The sequence below is a fragment of the Myotis yumanensis genome, unplaced genomic scaffold (assembly GCF_028538775.1).
Source record: "Myotis yumanensis isolate MYYU_CA2020_CCGP unplaced genomic scaffold, mMyoYum1.0.hap1 SCAF_2, whole genome shotgun sequence".
Taxonomy (NCBI): domain Eukaryota; kingdom Metazoa; phylum Chordata; class Mammalia; order Chiroptera; family Vespertilionidae; genus Myotis; species Myotis yumanensis.
The window spans coordinates 89,553,795-89,570,674 of record NW_027223753.1 but is presented as its reverse complement, the minus strand read 5'-3'; the positions used below and the strand labels follow the sequence as shown (position 1 = coordinate 89,570,674).

At 45.2% G+C, this 16,880-nt stretch overlaps 1 protein-coding gene across 4 annotated transcripts in view; it reads left to right on the top strand.

The window, feature by feature from the left end:
- RREB1 (ras responsive element binding protein 1) overlaps positions 1-16,880 on the top strand; it is a 147,639-nt gene that overhangs the window by 55,146 nt on the left and 75,613 nt on the right. For 3 of the 4 annotated variants that reach the window (XR_011470281.1, XM_070405781.1, XM_070405779.1), the window contains exons 2-3: positions 6,636-6,753; positions 15,381-16,328. Coding sequence is in view for 3 of the 4 variants with exons in the window: in XM_070405781.1 (XP_070261882.1) it covers positions 16,158-16,328 (171 nt within the window). In the remaining variant the exon portion in view is untranslated. The remainder of the gene's footprint in view (positions 1-6,635; positions 6,754-15,380; positions 16,329-16,880) is intronic. The other variant, XM_070405780.1, reaches the window with a different exon arrangement.

Genomic DNA, 16,880 nt, shown 5'->3' with positions numbered 1-16,880 from the left:
TTTCTATTATAGTAACATCGTCTTTTCTGTTATTTATTTATTTTTAATATATTTTTATTGATTTCAGAGAGGAAGGGAGAGGAAGAGATAGAAACATCAGTGATGAGAGAGAATTATTGATCAGCTGCCTCCTTGCATGCCCCCTGACAGGGATTGAGCCCGCAACCCAGGCATGTGCCCTTGACTGGAATCGAGCCTGGGACCCTTTAGTCTGAAGGCCCATACTCTGTCCACTGAGCCAAACCAGCTGGGCTTCTTTTCTGTTTTTAAACTCCTCAGGTGGGGAGTGATGTGGAGGCCTCTCCCTACCCTTTTTGATAAGCCCACAGAGCAGATCCCAGGGTGGTGTGGGCTGTGGACTTAAAAACTTAATCCCCTGCAGGACCCTCCTCCTGAGACTTCTTCTGCCTGAGCCTGAAAGACCCTTCCCTGCCCTGAGGGTAGGTGAGGGTGTGGTAGGCCCTCTGCCCAGCATGGGTGCTTTCTTATTTAGGCTCCCTTGGCTGCCCACCTTCTTCCTCACCGGCTTCTTTGGCAGAATAGAGAACCATACAGGTTTCTGCTAAGTTGGGCAAGAAGGTGATGAAGTAACCAGATCCTGGTGGCCTGGCAGAAAAGCAATGTTTAGGAAAAGACTGGCTCACCTGGGAAGAGGGACATGGCCCTTCCCTGAAGAGCAGGGCCCAGGGTGACACATGGCTGCCATGTGGCAGCTGTGTCTTGGTTTCGTGAGTCTGGCAGTAGTTAGTTCCTGTCAGTAAGACTGCCCCCAGGAGAGCTGCAAGGACTGGAGTCTGCTTCTTCATAGTCTTATTTACAGACAGAAGAGCTTATAATCAGGGCTTTGCTCCTTTTCCTCCATCTGAGGAAGCCAGGTGCCCTTAGAGATGCAGGAAGAAGAATGGGGTGTCATAGGATAGTTTTATCTAGCACGTACCAGAAAAATCTCTTCACCTTTCCAGCAGTTCATATTTTAAGTAGTGAATGGAATCTGACTTCATAGAGACATTTGGTAAGCAAAAACCCTGGCTTCAAAATTAGCCCTTGCCTCTGCTGAAATTGTATGCACTATAACAACTAAAATGCCCAAATTATTTCTAAGGGAGAAACTGCTACCAGCATTAAACCTGTCACTCTCCCATGAGCCACTCCTTCCCCCTCTTTCCTGAATATCAGTGTCCCTTTACCCACAACAGAGAGCTGAGCCTTTTGAGAGGGTGTGTCAGCAGCTCATGGTGGGCCTACACCCACTGCTCTCAGCGGCTGGGATGAACTCAGTTTCATTTTTCTTCCTCCAGCTGTGAGTCCCATTAAGACACAAACCACAGTAGGTGGTGAGGTAGTTCTGAGGCCCAGGGGGAGCCATGCAGAGGCCTGCTTTCATTGGGGTTGTCCTCCGGGACTCCACTTCCTCACCCTCCTCCTCACCCTCCCCAGTGGGATCGGGCCTAAACGGGCAGTCGGACATCCCTCTCACAATCCAGGACTGCTGGTCCCCAACCGCTCGCCTGCCTGCCTGATTGTCCCTAACCGCTTCTGCCTGCCAGCCTGATCACCCCCTAACCACTCCCCTGCCAGCCCGATTGCCCCCAACTGCCCTCCCCTGCAGGCCTGGTCCCCCCCAACTGCCCTCACCTGCAGGCCTGATCGCCCACAACTGCCCTCCCCTGCAGGCCAGGTCCCCCCCAACTGCCCTCACCTGCAGGCCTGGTCCCCTCCAACTGCCCTCCCCTGCAGGCCTGGTCCCCCGCAACTGCCCTCCCCTGCCGGCCTGATCGCCCACAACTGCCCTCCCCTGCCGGCCATCTTTGACCACACGGGGGTGGCCATCTTGTGTGTTGGAGTGATGGCCCATTTGCATATTACCGCTTTATTAGATAGGATTGTAGTAAATAAAGCTGAAGTCAGAATCGGTGCCTTGGTGGTTATTCTGGCAGTGGCTCCTTCCAAATCGTCACGGAAGGACATTTTTTGGGGAGATCCGTGGTTTTGTGCTGCCCTTCGTCCAGAACGGTGGAAAGAAGAGCGCTGGTTCCCAAGGCTGGGTCATGGTCCCCGGGCAGCTGGCACACACACGCAGGCGAGTCTCCGAGGCAGCAGTTCCGGGCCAAGGCCCGAGAAGCTATATTTTCAGAGTACGTTTAAGGTGCACCACATAGTGACCTCCACGCATTGAGAATCGAGGTTCTAACAAAGGTCTGCACCTGCCGGGTGGCTCTACTGGAGGGTCAGTGGCCGGTAACTTCTCACCTGGGGCTATAAGAGTTCCTTCCCGTGGTGTTGGCTTAATTTTGGGTCTGTGCACTTCTGCCTACTCACTCCCACCCCACCAGAGCTTCCTCTTGCTCCAGGTGTGCATTCCACGTTCACGGGAGCAGAGGTGGCCCGGAGTACACGGGTCGCTTCTGAGCTCGAGCTCCCACCGGGGGGTCGGTTGGATCCGGCCATTGGACAGGACTGGGCTGTGTGGCTTCAGCAGAGCCTGGGGGCTTCCTTCCCGTCTCCTTGCCTGGGTGCCTCTGGAACACAGCGGTGTTGGATGTGGAGTTCCCCATCCCCTTGTGGCAGACTCCTGCCCTGTGCGGTGAATTTTTAGTCTGAGATGGAAGTCCAGTCCTGCCTCCTGCACAGAGAAGAAGGCAAAGGTGAAGGTGGGAGGGGAGAACTCCTTTTTCCTGCCTAGAAACTGGAGGAGATGGGAGGCCAGGCGCTGAGCAGCCTGGAAGGGCAGAAATGACTCAGAATATGATTGTGAGAAGTCAGAGAATGTGACTGAGGGGAACACATCTGTTCTCTCTAGCCCTGTGCTAGGAGGTGCAAATTTTGTGCAAAAGAAACTTAACAGAGATTAGAAACTGGATTCACATTGCTCCCCCCCCCCCCCCCCCCATGATCTTGGGGGCACGTTGCTTAACCCCAACACCTTAGTTGTCTCATCTGTACACCTAATAGACTGTTATGAGATGAAAGCAGGCGACGTAGTATTCAAAAAGTATTAGCTGCTCTGGCCGGTTTGGCTCAGTGACTAGAGCATTGGCCCTCAGACCGAAGGGTCTCAGGTTTGATTCCTGGTCAAGGGCACGTACCTCAATTGCGTGTCACATCCCGCCTCCATTCGGGCAGTGTGCAGGAGGCAACCAGTCGATGTATCTTTCTCACATCGATGTTTTTCTCCCTTCCTTTCACTCTCTCAAAAAATTAATGGAAAAAATATCCTTGGGTGAGGATAAAAAAAAGTATTAGCTGCTGCTACTACTTCAGAGTTCAAGTTTGGAACTAAGAATGGGGTTAGTGGGAATCTAGTAGTAGAAAGTGGTCCCTAAGGGATGGGGTGGGGAGAAGAATGTTCAGAAGAAACTGAATAGAGAGTAACCATGGGAACTGGTGGGCAAGAAGGCCAGAAGGTAAACTGAGGGCAGAGCATGGAGGGCTTTCACTGGCAGGTTAGAAAGTCTATTTTCTGCAGTCTTGAGGCAGAGGTCAGAAGACAACCCACAGGGAGGCTCTTGTACCTGGTTTTAGGTACAGTCCCCCCAACCCTGCACACTTTGTTTTCTTGAACGTGGGCCAAGAGGTCGCCCCCCTCTTCTTAGGGGTCCCCTTGAGCAGCTCTGAGTGCCTGATTGTGCAGGGCCTGCTCAGTGTGACACTCGCTGGCCCCGTTGGACCAAAGCTCATGTCAACAAGGGGGGAGGGTGACTTGCATGGGTGTCGCCCTATCCAAGGCATAGAGTGCACCCTAAGCCAAGAAACACATCCACTTCCTGGAACTCAGAGCCGTCATCGCAGTTGTCTTGGGCCTCAGAGCACTCGTGAGGCTGTCCTGTTTAGAGGAGATGGTTTTGTCCTGTGCTTGGCAGGCAGGGGAGAACAGGCAGTGCCATGCTGCGATATCTAGTCTGGCTTGGTTCTGTCCCAGCTAGCCAAGACGGGAAGAATGTTTCCTTTCTGCCTCAGCCCATCCTTCCGGAGATGTTCTTGCTGCTTGTTAAGCTCCGTAGCAGCTCACAGCATCTTAGTACCTGAGCTTCTCTGAAACTCTTTTAGCCTTTCCTGGTTGGATGGGACTTCAAGCAAAACAAGCTCAGCACAGCAGCTCTCCTGGTTTGGTGTTTGGTGGTGTTGTAAAGCTCACTGTTGTGTGTGTATGGGGCTGGGGGATGGTGGGGGGGTCTTCTGTCATCCCAGGCATCTAAACTTAGCCATCTTTCCTGGGGGCCTTGGGAAAGATTTTAGATTCAACCTTAAGAATCTGTAGGGTTTCTAGAGCTGGATAGCTTTGTTTCTAGAGCATTTTCCATCTTTCCATCTCATTGCTATCTCTGGGACCTGGTTCTTTCTGGTTTTACATAGCATTGTCCCTTATCTCCTCAGGGGTGGAGGAGGGGGTGGGGGCTCGCCTTATCCCCCTCATCCTCACAGATGGAACTCTGCCATCTCCAGGTCATCCTGCTTCCACTAGACCTGGGCAAGGCCTGTGTGGGAATGCAAAACCAGAAACTCAGCATCTTCCCTTTGGGGCAGGAGCCTCGCCCTCCCCAGCCTGCTTGTTGCATTTCCCCTACAGGCATCATCTAGGGTGCAGCCTCCCTCACTGCTTTTTTTCTTCTTCCCCTTGAGGCAGTGTTGATAGAGGTAAGGGGTATCTTGAGTTTTCTTCCAAGAACTGTCCTGTACTTTTCCGCTCTCTGAGTTCTATGAATCCCTCCTGCCTGGTGGAACCCAGAGTAAACAGGGTAGTGACTCTTATTACTCAGCTTGGTTGCAAGACATTCTCAATATTCAAATCATTTACATCCAGAATCAGAGGATGGAAGTTGCAAGGTCAAATCTGTCAGGTTGGCCCGTTCCTCCCCTGAGTTCCCAGTGTGTGCTGAGAGGTTACAGGTATCTTTTTTAATTGAGGGGAAGGGCATATGTTCAAATTTTGAGACTCTTAGTTATATTTTGAAATTTTTTAATTCCAGAGACTTGTCTCTCTGTGTTTCTACATATAGTTTACTTATTTAGAGATCTTGATGGTTTCTAGAAAAAAGTATGGAGCTATGTCTCTCTATACTTTCTTCCTCATAAAAATGTGCCATTAATTAAAAACGAATAATAACAAGAAAACCTTGCTTGTTTTTTGTTGTTGTTTTTACAGTGTTTAATTTCATCCTAGGCAGCTTTAAGTTTAGATGGGTGGGGATGATATAAAAGGATGTTTTGTTCCTATATTTCTGAAATCTCATGGGAATTTTAATAAAATTGACTTGATTCATAGTTTAAATGAAGGTGGGTTATATACCAAGTGAAACCAGGATTCTTCTTACTTATCCTGCATAGGTATCTGGGATTCCTGGCCTTCCTGATACTGACCCCGGTCCCCCCCCACCCCCAAAAGAAAGGTTGAGTGTAAAGAATGTGCATGCTTCTGTGGGAGGGGCCACAGTTGCATCAGATCCTCAAGGAGGGTTTTGCCTCTAGGAAACTTTGAGAATTATGGGGGAACGAGTAAGGGTTCCGGTTCCCCTGGCTTGTTCAAAATGCAAAGAACTTTTCAAAAGAGAAATGTTCAAAGTTAAAAGATGAGTAATTGAAGCAGTGAGGTGTAAAGAGAGAAACTGTTCACTGTGTCAGAAACCGTGAGGAGCTGCTTCTAACAGAAAGGGCTGGGAGGCTCTCCCGCCACCCTGCGGGGCAGGCAGAGGTTTGCCACCTCAAGTGCTCAGTAACTCCATGCGGACAAAGTAAGAGTTGAGATGATAACTGGGCATTCACATGATGGGGCAGCCTTTCTGACTCCAACAGGGAATAAACACAAGAAAACATACCAAGCAAGTATTTCTTGACCGGTTTTGTCTGTGTGGCCATTTATTTTACTTCTTTAGTTTTTATTTCCCAGTTTTTCACTCTTCAGTTTAGCTATGGGATGCTGTTTTTCAGAGACCTAGAGAGTGTGGCCAAACGCCATAGCTCTGGGAAATACTGCGTCCCTGTTTTCTCTCACTGTGTGGAGGGCCCAACATGGCTTTCTCCCCAGACACACTTTGGAGGCCTTTGGCCCCCAGAGCAGACATTCTCAAGCTCCTGAAGGGCCCATGCAATTTGAATAATTTGCTGCATTTACTTGACAGAAAAGAAAAACATGCATTTGTTCCTATTTGAGCTGTTATGGACACTTCTCTCATCATTCCCATTCTCTTACATTGAGGAACTGTTTAGTTCCATATTTTTCACTTTCTTCAGCTCTTCTTTTTTCCTCCCTGGTTCTGATAGCACTTAATCATGCCTCGCCTTTCTCTACCCTTTCAACTGGCCATCCATCAGCATTCACATGCCATTGAGATGCTCGAAGCTCCACCTGGAACTAGTGGTCCGAGCCATTCTCCGGTGACGCTCTGGCTGGGGCATGCTGTGGGAGCCTTTCTGTCCCAGGCACGTGTGACCCCAGTGGCTCTTGCTCAGAGGCTAATGGAGGACTATGTGGAATCCACCCAGGAGCTGGAAGCTTGCTTACAAAGTGCAGGCAGGGGGTGGGAAACCTTTTGTTGTCTCTAATTTGTGACTCCTGGTGGTATTAAGTGGAGAAATAAAGAAATGGGACCATTTTTGGTGTTGACTCCCTTATAATGTCACCTTTTCTCATTTTTTAGGTTGCTCCCACTCTGCTCCAGAGGTGGTGGCTTTGAGGTGTGACCCTGCCCACATTTGGGCCCAGCCAGCACCAGCTCCTCAGTAAGGAGGGCCAGCCTGATAAGACAAAGAAAACAGGTTGGTTAAACTTTATTGACTTTCCTTGAGTCACAGTAACTTTGAATGTTGAGTCTTTCTTTCTCTCCTTCTCCAGCCCCACGTTCCCTTTGAGTTCCCTCCCCTTCTCCAGGTCCCCCAGAGGCTCTGATGCACAGCCAGGGTGAAATTGTAGCTCAATCGCTACTTCTTGACCTGTTGGACCTGAGGTGTAGGATGAGAAGTCTCCAAAAGGGTGCCTAGTGTTTGTCTCACAAGAAAAGCAGCACTTCATAAATCCCATCTCCTGCTTCTCCCTTCACACCCCCAAATCCAGACTGTGCTAAAAACGAATACCAGGCCCGTCCACCTGGCCAATGTCAATGAAGATGAGGACTTTTTTTCATATCTGTGATTGGGAATTTCATCTGAGTTCCGAATCCTCTCTGATTCTAGTTGGAGGAGATTGTATTACAATGGGACCAATAATTTCCTATTATTATTATTATTATTATTATTATTTGCAGTGGTGAGGCTGATGTACAGGATGCTGTCAGGGAATAGAAATGGGGCAAAGGAGAGAATAAAAAATTAATACTATAAATATAAATAAAGAAAAATACGCTTTGTGAATGGACCTTTAACTTTTTTTTTATTATTATTGATTTCAGAGAGGAAGGGAGAAGGAGAGATAGTAATATCAATGATGAGAGAAGAATCATTGATCAGCTGCCTCCTGTACACCCCACACTGGAAATGGAGCCCACAACCTGGGCATATGCCCTGACCAGGAATTGAACCATGACCTTCTGGTTCATAGATTGATGCTCAACCACTTAGCCATGCTGGCCAGGCTAAACTCTTAAACTTACCTTTCATTCCCAGAGATCAAGAATCAGTAAGTTTAGGTTAGTTAGTTTGAGTTATTACTCTTATATAGTCTAGGGCAGGGGTGGGCAACCTTTTTGTGAGTGGGTGCCAAAACCAGCAAAATCTCTGACTCAAAATTCTTCTGCCTGCCAACCCTAATTTTTTGAGAACATGTTACGCCTACTTGATATCTCTTAAGGTGTACATATGTGAAGAACCTTGAAGAAATAATAAAAGTCATTCGAGCGACAAAAACACAGTATATGATGATGAAAAATACATTTATTTTTTAGTTTATACATGTACACTGATAGTCCGACAGAAAACTTTATGACTCCATTTGATATTATCAGTGGGACTTTTGCTGCTGCATCACTGATGACAGAGATTTTACATCAGGTTTATATTTCGTGACCTTCAGAGATATGCACGAGCTACTACTTTCATCTGTCAGGCTACTCCTATTACGAGACTTAACAAAATTCATCACTGAGAACAAAGATTCACAAGGGTATGTGGATGAAACCAAAACACTGGTCGGATCTAGGAAGGCAGGGAGAGTTAAGGCAGAGGCATAGAAATTGCTCTTCCCCTCTCTCATCAATCCATGTCTATGGTCTTTAAGATAACTTGTTATGTAAAATTATTTATTTATCTAAGATGCACCTACACTGAATTTGCCGGAAGCCGGTCCATCCTTGCTGGTTGACACAGTCGCTTCAGGAAAGAAACATCTGCACAGCATATGTTTCAAGGGACCTGGCATATATAGCATATTGTTCTTTTTTTTTTTTTTTTTTGGTGTTTCTTTTTTCTCTTTTTTTTTTTATTAAATCTTTATTGTTCAGATTACATTTGTTCCTCTTTCCCCGCCCCCATAACTCCCCTCCTCCCAGTTCCCGCCCCACCCTCCACCCTCACTCCCCACCCTCCACCCTCACTCCCCACCCACTGTCCTCATCCATAGGTGCACGATTTTTGTCCAGTCTCTTCCCGAATCTCCCATTCCCCTTTCCCCGCCAAGAATAGTCAGTCCATTCCCTTTCTCTGTCCCTGATTCATTATAATCACCAGTTCATTCTGTACATCAGATTATTTATTCACTTGATTCTTAGATTCACTTGTTGATAGATGCATGTTTGTTGTTCACAATTTGTATCTTTACCTTTTTCTTCTTCCTCTTCTTAAAGGATACCTTTCAGCATTTTGTATAATACTGGTTTAGTGGTGATGAACTCCTTTAGCTTTTCCTTATCTGTGAAGCTCTTTATCTGACCTTCAATTCTGAATGATAGCTTTGCTGGATAAAGTACTCTTGGTTGTAGGTTCTTGGTATTTAGCACTTTGAATATTTCTTGCCATTCCCTTCTGGCCTGCAAAGTTTCTGTTGAGAAATCAGCTGACAGTCATATGGGTATTCCCTTGTAGGTAATTGAGTCTCTTTCTCTTGCTGCTTTTAAGATTCTCTCTTTGTCTTTTGCTCTTGGCATTTTAATGATGATGTGTCTTGGTGTGGTCCTCTTTGGATTCCTTTTGTTTGGGGTTCTCTGCGCTTCTTGGACCTGTAAGTCCATTTCTTTCACCAGGTGGGGGAAGTTTTCTGCCATTATTTCTTCAAATAGGTTTTCAATATCTTGCTGTCTCTCATCTTCTGGCACCCCAATAATTCTGATATTAGTGCGCTTGAAGCTGTCCCAGAGGCTCCTTACACTATCTTCGTATTTTCGGATTCTTTTTTCATTTCGCTTTTCCGGTTGGGTGTTTTTAGCTTCTTCGCATTTCAAATCTTTGGCTTGATTCTTGTGCTCCTCTGGTCTGCTATTGGGTATAATATTCTTTATTTCAGTCAGTGTATGCTTAATTTCTAGTTGTGTCTTTATCATAGGATCGAGGGTCTCCTTAGTTTTCGTGAGGCTCTCATCAGGTTTATTGGCAGCTTGTAGCACATTATTGCAAGCCCTCAAAATTGCATTTTTTAGCTCTATATCCTCCATTTCTGTCATGTTTTTTGTCTCCGCATTTTTTATGCTTTCTTGGTGCACCCCCTTGTGGTCTTTGTGCGCAGTCTTGTTCTAGTTAAGCCTTGATTGTTGTAGTTAATACTAGAGGGATTTGACCACCAGGCCGACTGGCTGTGAGAATCAGCTGTGGGAAAACTTCTGTCCTCTGGGGAGGTACTAATCTAGCCTTTGCTTGAGGCGATCCAGCAAATGGCTCTGCGCAGGGCTTGGGCGGGGCGGGATCAGCAGGGCGGGCGGAGGGAGCAGTTATGGCTGCTCTCAGTCCTGTTCCCAGAGGCTCTGCTTCTCAGAACCCCGGCAACCACTGCAAACCTCGGAAAGAAAGCTGCCCTCACGTTCCAACTGATGCCGGACAATCCCGCTTCTCCCGTCTGAGTCTGAGTCCCTAGAGACTCACCCGGATCTGGAGCCCAGAGTCTGAGACTCACTCCCGACCGAAAACGACAACGGCGTCCTCAGCCACCAGCCCGCCCCGCGCGCGCACCTCCGCACCTTTAAATTTTCCACACTGCGCCTCCTCTGAGCCTCAGCACGCTGCTGTCTTTCCTTCTAGTTGAAGAGTCTCTCCTCAGCCAGCCTTCCTGTGGTTCTGGGTGATGTCCGTTCCGTCTTTTAGTTGTATTTTTGAAGTGGTTGTTTGCGGCAGCAGTCTCTGGTGTTTACTACCTATGCCGCCATCTTTGCTGCCCTCCATCCCATATTATTCTTAATATGTTTGCTCTCCTTAGTGCCATGTGTTTTAACCAAGGTCACCTCTCTGAGAAAGGTTGTTTCCCCAGGTGGGGATTTTTCCCTGAGGTTAGGGAGGGGATACAACCCCTTAATTAAGTGCCAGGCGGGTAGTTAAGCTACATAATCTTTACTCCCTGGAATGGAGATAAGAAACGCCCTAACCTTTGTAATAGAAATTGACAGGATTAAAATCGGCTGGTATAAATACGGATGTAACAAGACAATAAACATCAGATCCTCATCAGTTCCTAACCAGAACTCTGACCAGAACTTTGGCTGGAGATCCTGGCTAGAGGTACTGACTAGGCTGCTGATCAACTGAAGGCTGTCTTCGTGTCATTCCTTCTTCGCCGACTCCGTCCACACCTTTGGGGACCCCTGGACCCGCTGGGATTGGACCCCAGCATGAATTTATCTGAAAAATAAAAAAGTCGATATTAACAAAAAAAAATTGTAAATGGAAGATTATAAGACAGGGTTTCGCGTGCCAGCAAAAGTTACTGGCGTGCCATGTTTGGCACGTGTGCCAGGGATTGCCCACCCCTGGTCTAGGGTCAGGCTGGGGTAGGTAGAATTGACTATACTGGCCTCTGTTTAAATTAGCACAGGGGTGAGCTCAATGTTAAAGTAGATTTTCCCCATCACAGAACCAGGTTCTTTCCCTCTTTCGCACCATTGTCCCAATGGAGAGTTCAAGTATAAGAGCAAACTGGACTGAGACCTTGTGGTAGCTCCAGGGGCTCGTTTGGGTACCTCTGAAACAGCTCTTCAGAGTGCCCTGGCTCTTCAAATGGTGTAACTGAGAGTTTCCTTTTGTTAATTGCATCTTTAGGAAAGAGATCAGCAGTCTTTGTTTAAAAAAAAAAATGCTATTTACTTACCTTTAAACCAGGAAAAGGAAGTAAATGTAGGTGATCTTGATGTCATCAGTGCGTTACATCACACTTCATCCTAACAGAAGAAACCAATTTAGCAAGTGTCCTTGTCAGGACAAAATGGGAAACAACAAGTTTGCTTGACTTTTCTCCCTATGCTGGTTAGCTCTCTTGACTATTGCTAGGTATTCTATATTTAAGACACTTAGGAAGTTTGCAAGAATGTGTCTTTGATGTTATAGTGATTGTGAGAAAAATTCTTACTGGCAATTTGGCTCTGCTTAGTGAATGTATTTTTGTTAATTTTATATTGAATATTTCCCTCCTCTCCACTTTCTTTCCCTACACAATGATAGAATTAAATTAAATTTTTATTTTAACCTAAAATATTATATTTAGTCCTAAAGGTGTTTACTCTAACCTATTTTCAGATTTAGTAAACTTTACCACATTTTCTTTTCTAAGTTGAGTCATAGGACAAAATCAAGATCATCTTCTAAATCTAAACTCACTATAAATTGTTAGAAAGGTTAATTTTTTTTTACTGGCATAATTATAGTAAAGAAGATTTCTAGCGAGTTATTTTATAATTTGATGTACAATAAAACTATGGGAGAAGAATATTTTTAAAAATGAAGTTGGCCTGGTCGGCATGGCTCAGTGGTTGAGCATCGACCTATGAACCAGGAGGTCACAATTTAATTCCCCATCAGGGCTCATGCCCAGGTTGCAGACTCGATCCCCAGTAGGGGCCATGCAGGAGACGACTGATCAATGATTCTCTATCATCATTGATGTTTCTATCTCCCTCCCCCTCTCCCTTCCTCTCTGAAATCAATGAAAAAAAATATATATATATATGAAAAGAAGTTGGTTTTAGCCCTAGCAGGTTTGGTTCAGTGGATAGAGCATCGGCCTGCAGACTTTAGGGTCTCAAGTTCGACTCCCCTCTCTTCCTCTCTGAAGTAAATAAAAATCCATAAAAATAAAATAAGATAAAAGAATGAAGATGGTTTTGGTATTGGTATTGAAGGTGTCCACTTCTTTGAATCAAACAAATAATTACATGCTGATTGATTACAGTTCTAGGGGACTGATGATACTGTTGTTAGAAATCCACAAAAGAATTGAGGTGTGTGTACACTTATGGATGTACTTCCTTCACATGTCCTTTCTTAAAGAGAAATCTGCCAAATAAACTTTAAAGGCAGTTAAAAATAGGAAGTTTGAAGCACAATCTTTATTAAGTTTAAATGGTCTTCTGGCATGGGGAAACTTCATGGAAAAACAACAGCTTTTTTTTCCCCTTTAATTTTGATCATTACTTTCCTCTGTGAGGAAATATGTGAGGGATGAGGCTGAATCAGTTGTCTTAAGGAATATGTCTCTGCAGTTAGTCCTTTCACCTACCATTTGGAAAACCATTAGGTTCATATTTTCAAAAGTCTGTTAATAAGAAGGCACATTTTGTCTCTTGACAAGAAAAGGACTGCTCCTGACATCCTCTCTGACTTTTCTGGTAGGATTTTGGCTTTGGGACTTCCAAGCTCATGGCAACATCACTTAATAAAGTTATATTCCCAGGCCTCTCCTGCTCTGGTGCTGGGCACACTTGTAGTTGCTCTGGGTGTTGCCACTGTCCTCTCCTCGGTCACATTGCCTAAAGTTGGAGGAGGAAACCACAGGAAGCCATGCTCTTTCTGGTGTTCTCCTTAAGCATTCACTTGGCGGTGAAATAATGAGCGTGATGTTTGATGGCAGTTGAGGACTTGTGAGATTTACTGATGCACACCATGGGGGACAGGGTGTGTGGCTCACTGCAGGCTTCAGCTATGAAATACCTTCCCAGATAAAACGAGGGAAATCATTTACCCGTAGACTTACTTCTGGCCATACCTGTAGCCATCGACTACCAGTTGCAAGGGATGTAACTAGAAAAGGCCTGTAGAGGTAGGTTTTGATGTGGCTGTGGGTCAGTTTTCCCTTTGATTATTCTTTTCACATTACCTGGTTTCCTTTAGGTTTGGCGTAATACCTTCTGGACTGTGAGCCTTTAGTGAATTACTCAACTGCCTTGTCTTTGGTCAGTTTTAAGTAGAGGTGGGAGGTAAGTCAAATTGGAGTCTGAGTATCCCGCATGCCCCTGTCTCTCTGCAGCAATGCAGCGGACCTAGGGAAGGACGCCAGGGGCAGAGTATGAAAGAGTATTTGTTACACATACATGCACACACAGGCACGGGCTTCAGAAAGTAAAATACCGCAAAATCGTTCTGTCTGTTGGGAGTGAGGGTGACAACACTGTAGGGGACATCAACCACAATATGGTTTTGGAAGAAAAAGAAGACTTAGAAATTGCCTGGCACAAGAACAGACATAAATCAATGGAATAGAATAGAAAGCCCAGAAATCGGCCCGAACCAATATGCTCAATTAATATTTGACAGAGGAGGCAAGAACATACAATGGAGTCAAGATAGTCTCTTCAATAAATGGTGTTGGGAAAATTGGACGGATACATGCAAGAAAATGAAACTAGGCCACCAACTTACACCATACACAAAAATAAACTCAAAATGGATAAAGGACTTAAATGTACGACGGGAAACCATAAAAATACTAGAAGAATCCAAAGGCAACAAAATCTCAGACATATGCCGAAGCAATTTCTTCACCGATACAGCTCCTAGGGCATTGGAAACTAAAGAGAAAATAAACAAATGGGACTACATCAAAATAAAAAGCTTCTGCACAGCAAAAGAAACCATCAACAAAACAACAAGAAAGTCCACTGCGTGGGAAAACATATTTGCCAATGTTATATATGATAAGGGCCTAATCTCCAAAATTTATAGGGAACTCATACAACTTAACAAAAGGAAGATAAACAATCCAATCAAAAAATGGGCAAAGGACCTAAATAGACACCTTTCAAAAGAGGACATTCAGAAAGCCAAGAGACATACGAAAACTTACTCAAAGTCACTAATCATCGAAGAGATGCAAATCAAAACAACAATGAGGTACCATCTCACACCTGTCAGAATGGGTATCATCAACAAATCCACAAACGACAAGTGCTGGAGAGGATGTGAAGAAAAAGGAACACTTGTGCACTGCTGTTGGGAATGCAGACTGGTGCAGCCACTATGGAAGACAGTATGGAGTTTCCTCAAAAAACTAAAAATGGCCGAAACTGGTTTGGCTCAGTGAATAGAGCGTCGGCCTGCAGACTGAAAGGTCCCAGGTTCAATTCCGGTCAAGGGCATGTACCTGGGTTGCGGGCACATCCCCGGGTGGGGGTGTGCAGGAGGCAGCTGATCGATGTTTCTCTCTCATCGATGTTTCTAACTCTCTGTCTCTCTCCCTTCCTCTCTGTAAAAAATCAATAAAATATATTTTAAAAAAAACAAAAACTAAAAATGGAACTCCCATTTGACCCTGTGATCTTACTTCTAGGAATATATCCCAAGAAACCAGAAACACCAATCAGAAAGGATATGTGCACCCATATGTTCATAGCAGCACAATTCACCATAGCTAAGATCTGGAAACAGCCTAAGTGCCCTTCAGTAGATGAATGCATTAGAAAACAGTGGTACATCTACACGATGGAATACTATGCTGCTGTATAAAAGAAGGAACTCTTACCATTTGCAACGGCATGGATGGAACTGGAGAGCATTATGCTAAGTGAAATAAGCCAGTCAATGAAGGAAAAACACCACATGATCTCACTCACTCATGGATAATAAAGACCATTATAAACTTATGAACAAAAATAGATACAGAGGCAGAGCTGCCTCGAACAGACTGTCAAACTACAGTGGGAAAGCCAGGGAGGGTAGGGGGGCTGGGGGTGGGGGGTGGGGTAAGAGATCAACTGAAGGACTTGTATGCATGCATATAAGCATAACCAATGGACATAAGACACTGGGGGGTAGGGGAGGCCGGGGGATTGTTAAGAGCGGGGAAAAAAAGGAGACATATGTAATACTCTTTGCAATACTTTAAGCAATAAAACAATTTAAAAAAAAGAAAAGAAATTGCCTCTTATTTGTGCTCCGTGTTCTCATGAATTTCGTGGTCTGAGATTACAACAAATAAATGGTTTCAATCTTTCACTAAGTGAAAGTATATGCACTGAGTCTTTTTGCCTTTGCTTCCCTTCCAGTGTCAACGAGTGATACCGGGAGAAGAAAAAAACGTGAAACACAGACTCATTTCCTACTCCACGTGGATGATAGCTATAGCAAGGGAAAATCTCATAGTTTATCAGTTGGGGCAGAAATGGAGGTAATTGGCAGTGGGCTGGATTTTCTTCTGTCCATGTTCTGGGGTATCGGTATATTTCCTATTTGTATTTTTTAAGAAGCAGTGTTTTTTATGTTGATTTGAAATTTGGTCACAATTTTGATAGGGTTGGCACCTCAATTGCCTTATGCAACTGGGGCCCATTGAAATCACTGGCTTGTGGCAGCAGAGTTAAGTGAAACCTGATGGTTCTCAGTTGTCAGGTTTACAACATCCCTGTAGTAATAAGTTAGTTAGGTTATTGGGAAGGTGCTGGTCAAATAGCAGCTCCCTGGGCTTCCTAATTATTGGTCAGCCTTTGCCACTCTGCCTAATGAAAGATTAGTATCGGCAAAGAGACCTGCCTCAGGTGGCTTTGGGAGTTGTGTTAGTGGCATACACTTAGAAAGGAAGTAAGGTTATTCTTTGATATGACAACACTTCATTTAGGTGAAAGCTTAAGTCGTTATGGGTGTGAGTGTCAGCTTGAATTGAAGGCAGAGGGTCTTAGGTATTTTGGCCTGACTTACAGTTGTGGTAGCCATGGCCAGTACCACCTGGCTCTGACAGAAGCCTCGATTTCCCAATGATCATATCAGCAATTTCCGATTTTCAGTTTTATGGCAGAGGCTTCTTAGAAGCTTAAACCCTTGTCCCAATGACGTCAAGTTCGCCCATTGGCTTGGAAGGTTCAGACTTGTCTTCCATCAACACCATGATGTCAGCGGTAATGAGTGTAGGGAAGGTTGCCGAGAATGGTGGGAGCCCCCAGAGCATCAAGTCCCCCACGAAGCCTCCAGGACCAAACCGGATTGGCCGAAGGAACCAGGTAAGCTTCTGTGGGCGAGGTGGTGACGTCTGGTGACTTCGGTCTCTGAGACGTTGGGAGAAGGATGTTCCCTTGAGCCTCAGCTTGCTCAGATAAACCCGTGGGCGTATTGAGATGTAAGCAGACATACCCAGAGGTGGTCATCATTTTTCAAGTGCGAACTTTTCATAGCTTATTTCCATTTCCTTTCATGGAGAAAGTTTTCTATGCTGTGGTGTCAATATTGGTAAAGATGCCCTGATTCTCTGCCCTGTAATTTGATTTGATTGCCAGCTTTCTTCATTTGATGGCCAAGGTAAAGAACTTAACTTAGTTCTCTATTGTGATGTTGTTCCTTTTCTTACCCAGCTGGTTTCTAAAGCCACGTCCTTGATTACTTTTTAAGTGTCTTCAGATTATGGAGCAAATAAGAACTGGTTGTCCTGGGGCTACTATCCAGCTTCCCATCCTCGACAAAGCACAGAATCTGGCTCCAGAGAATTCCACATAAGAGGCAACTTAGTCCTTTTGAACTTGTAGTGGGCATTAGATCAGGAGAAGAAGGAAAGAGTA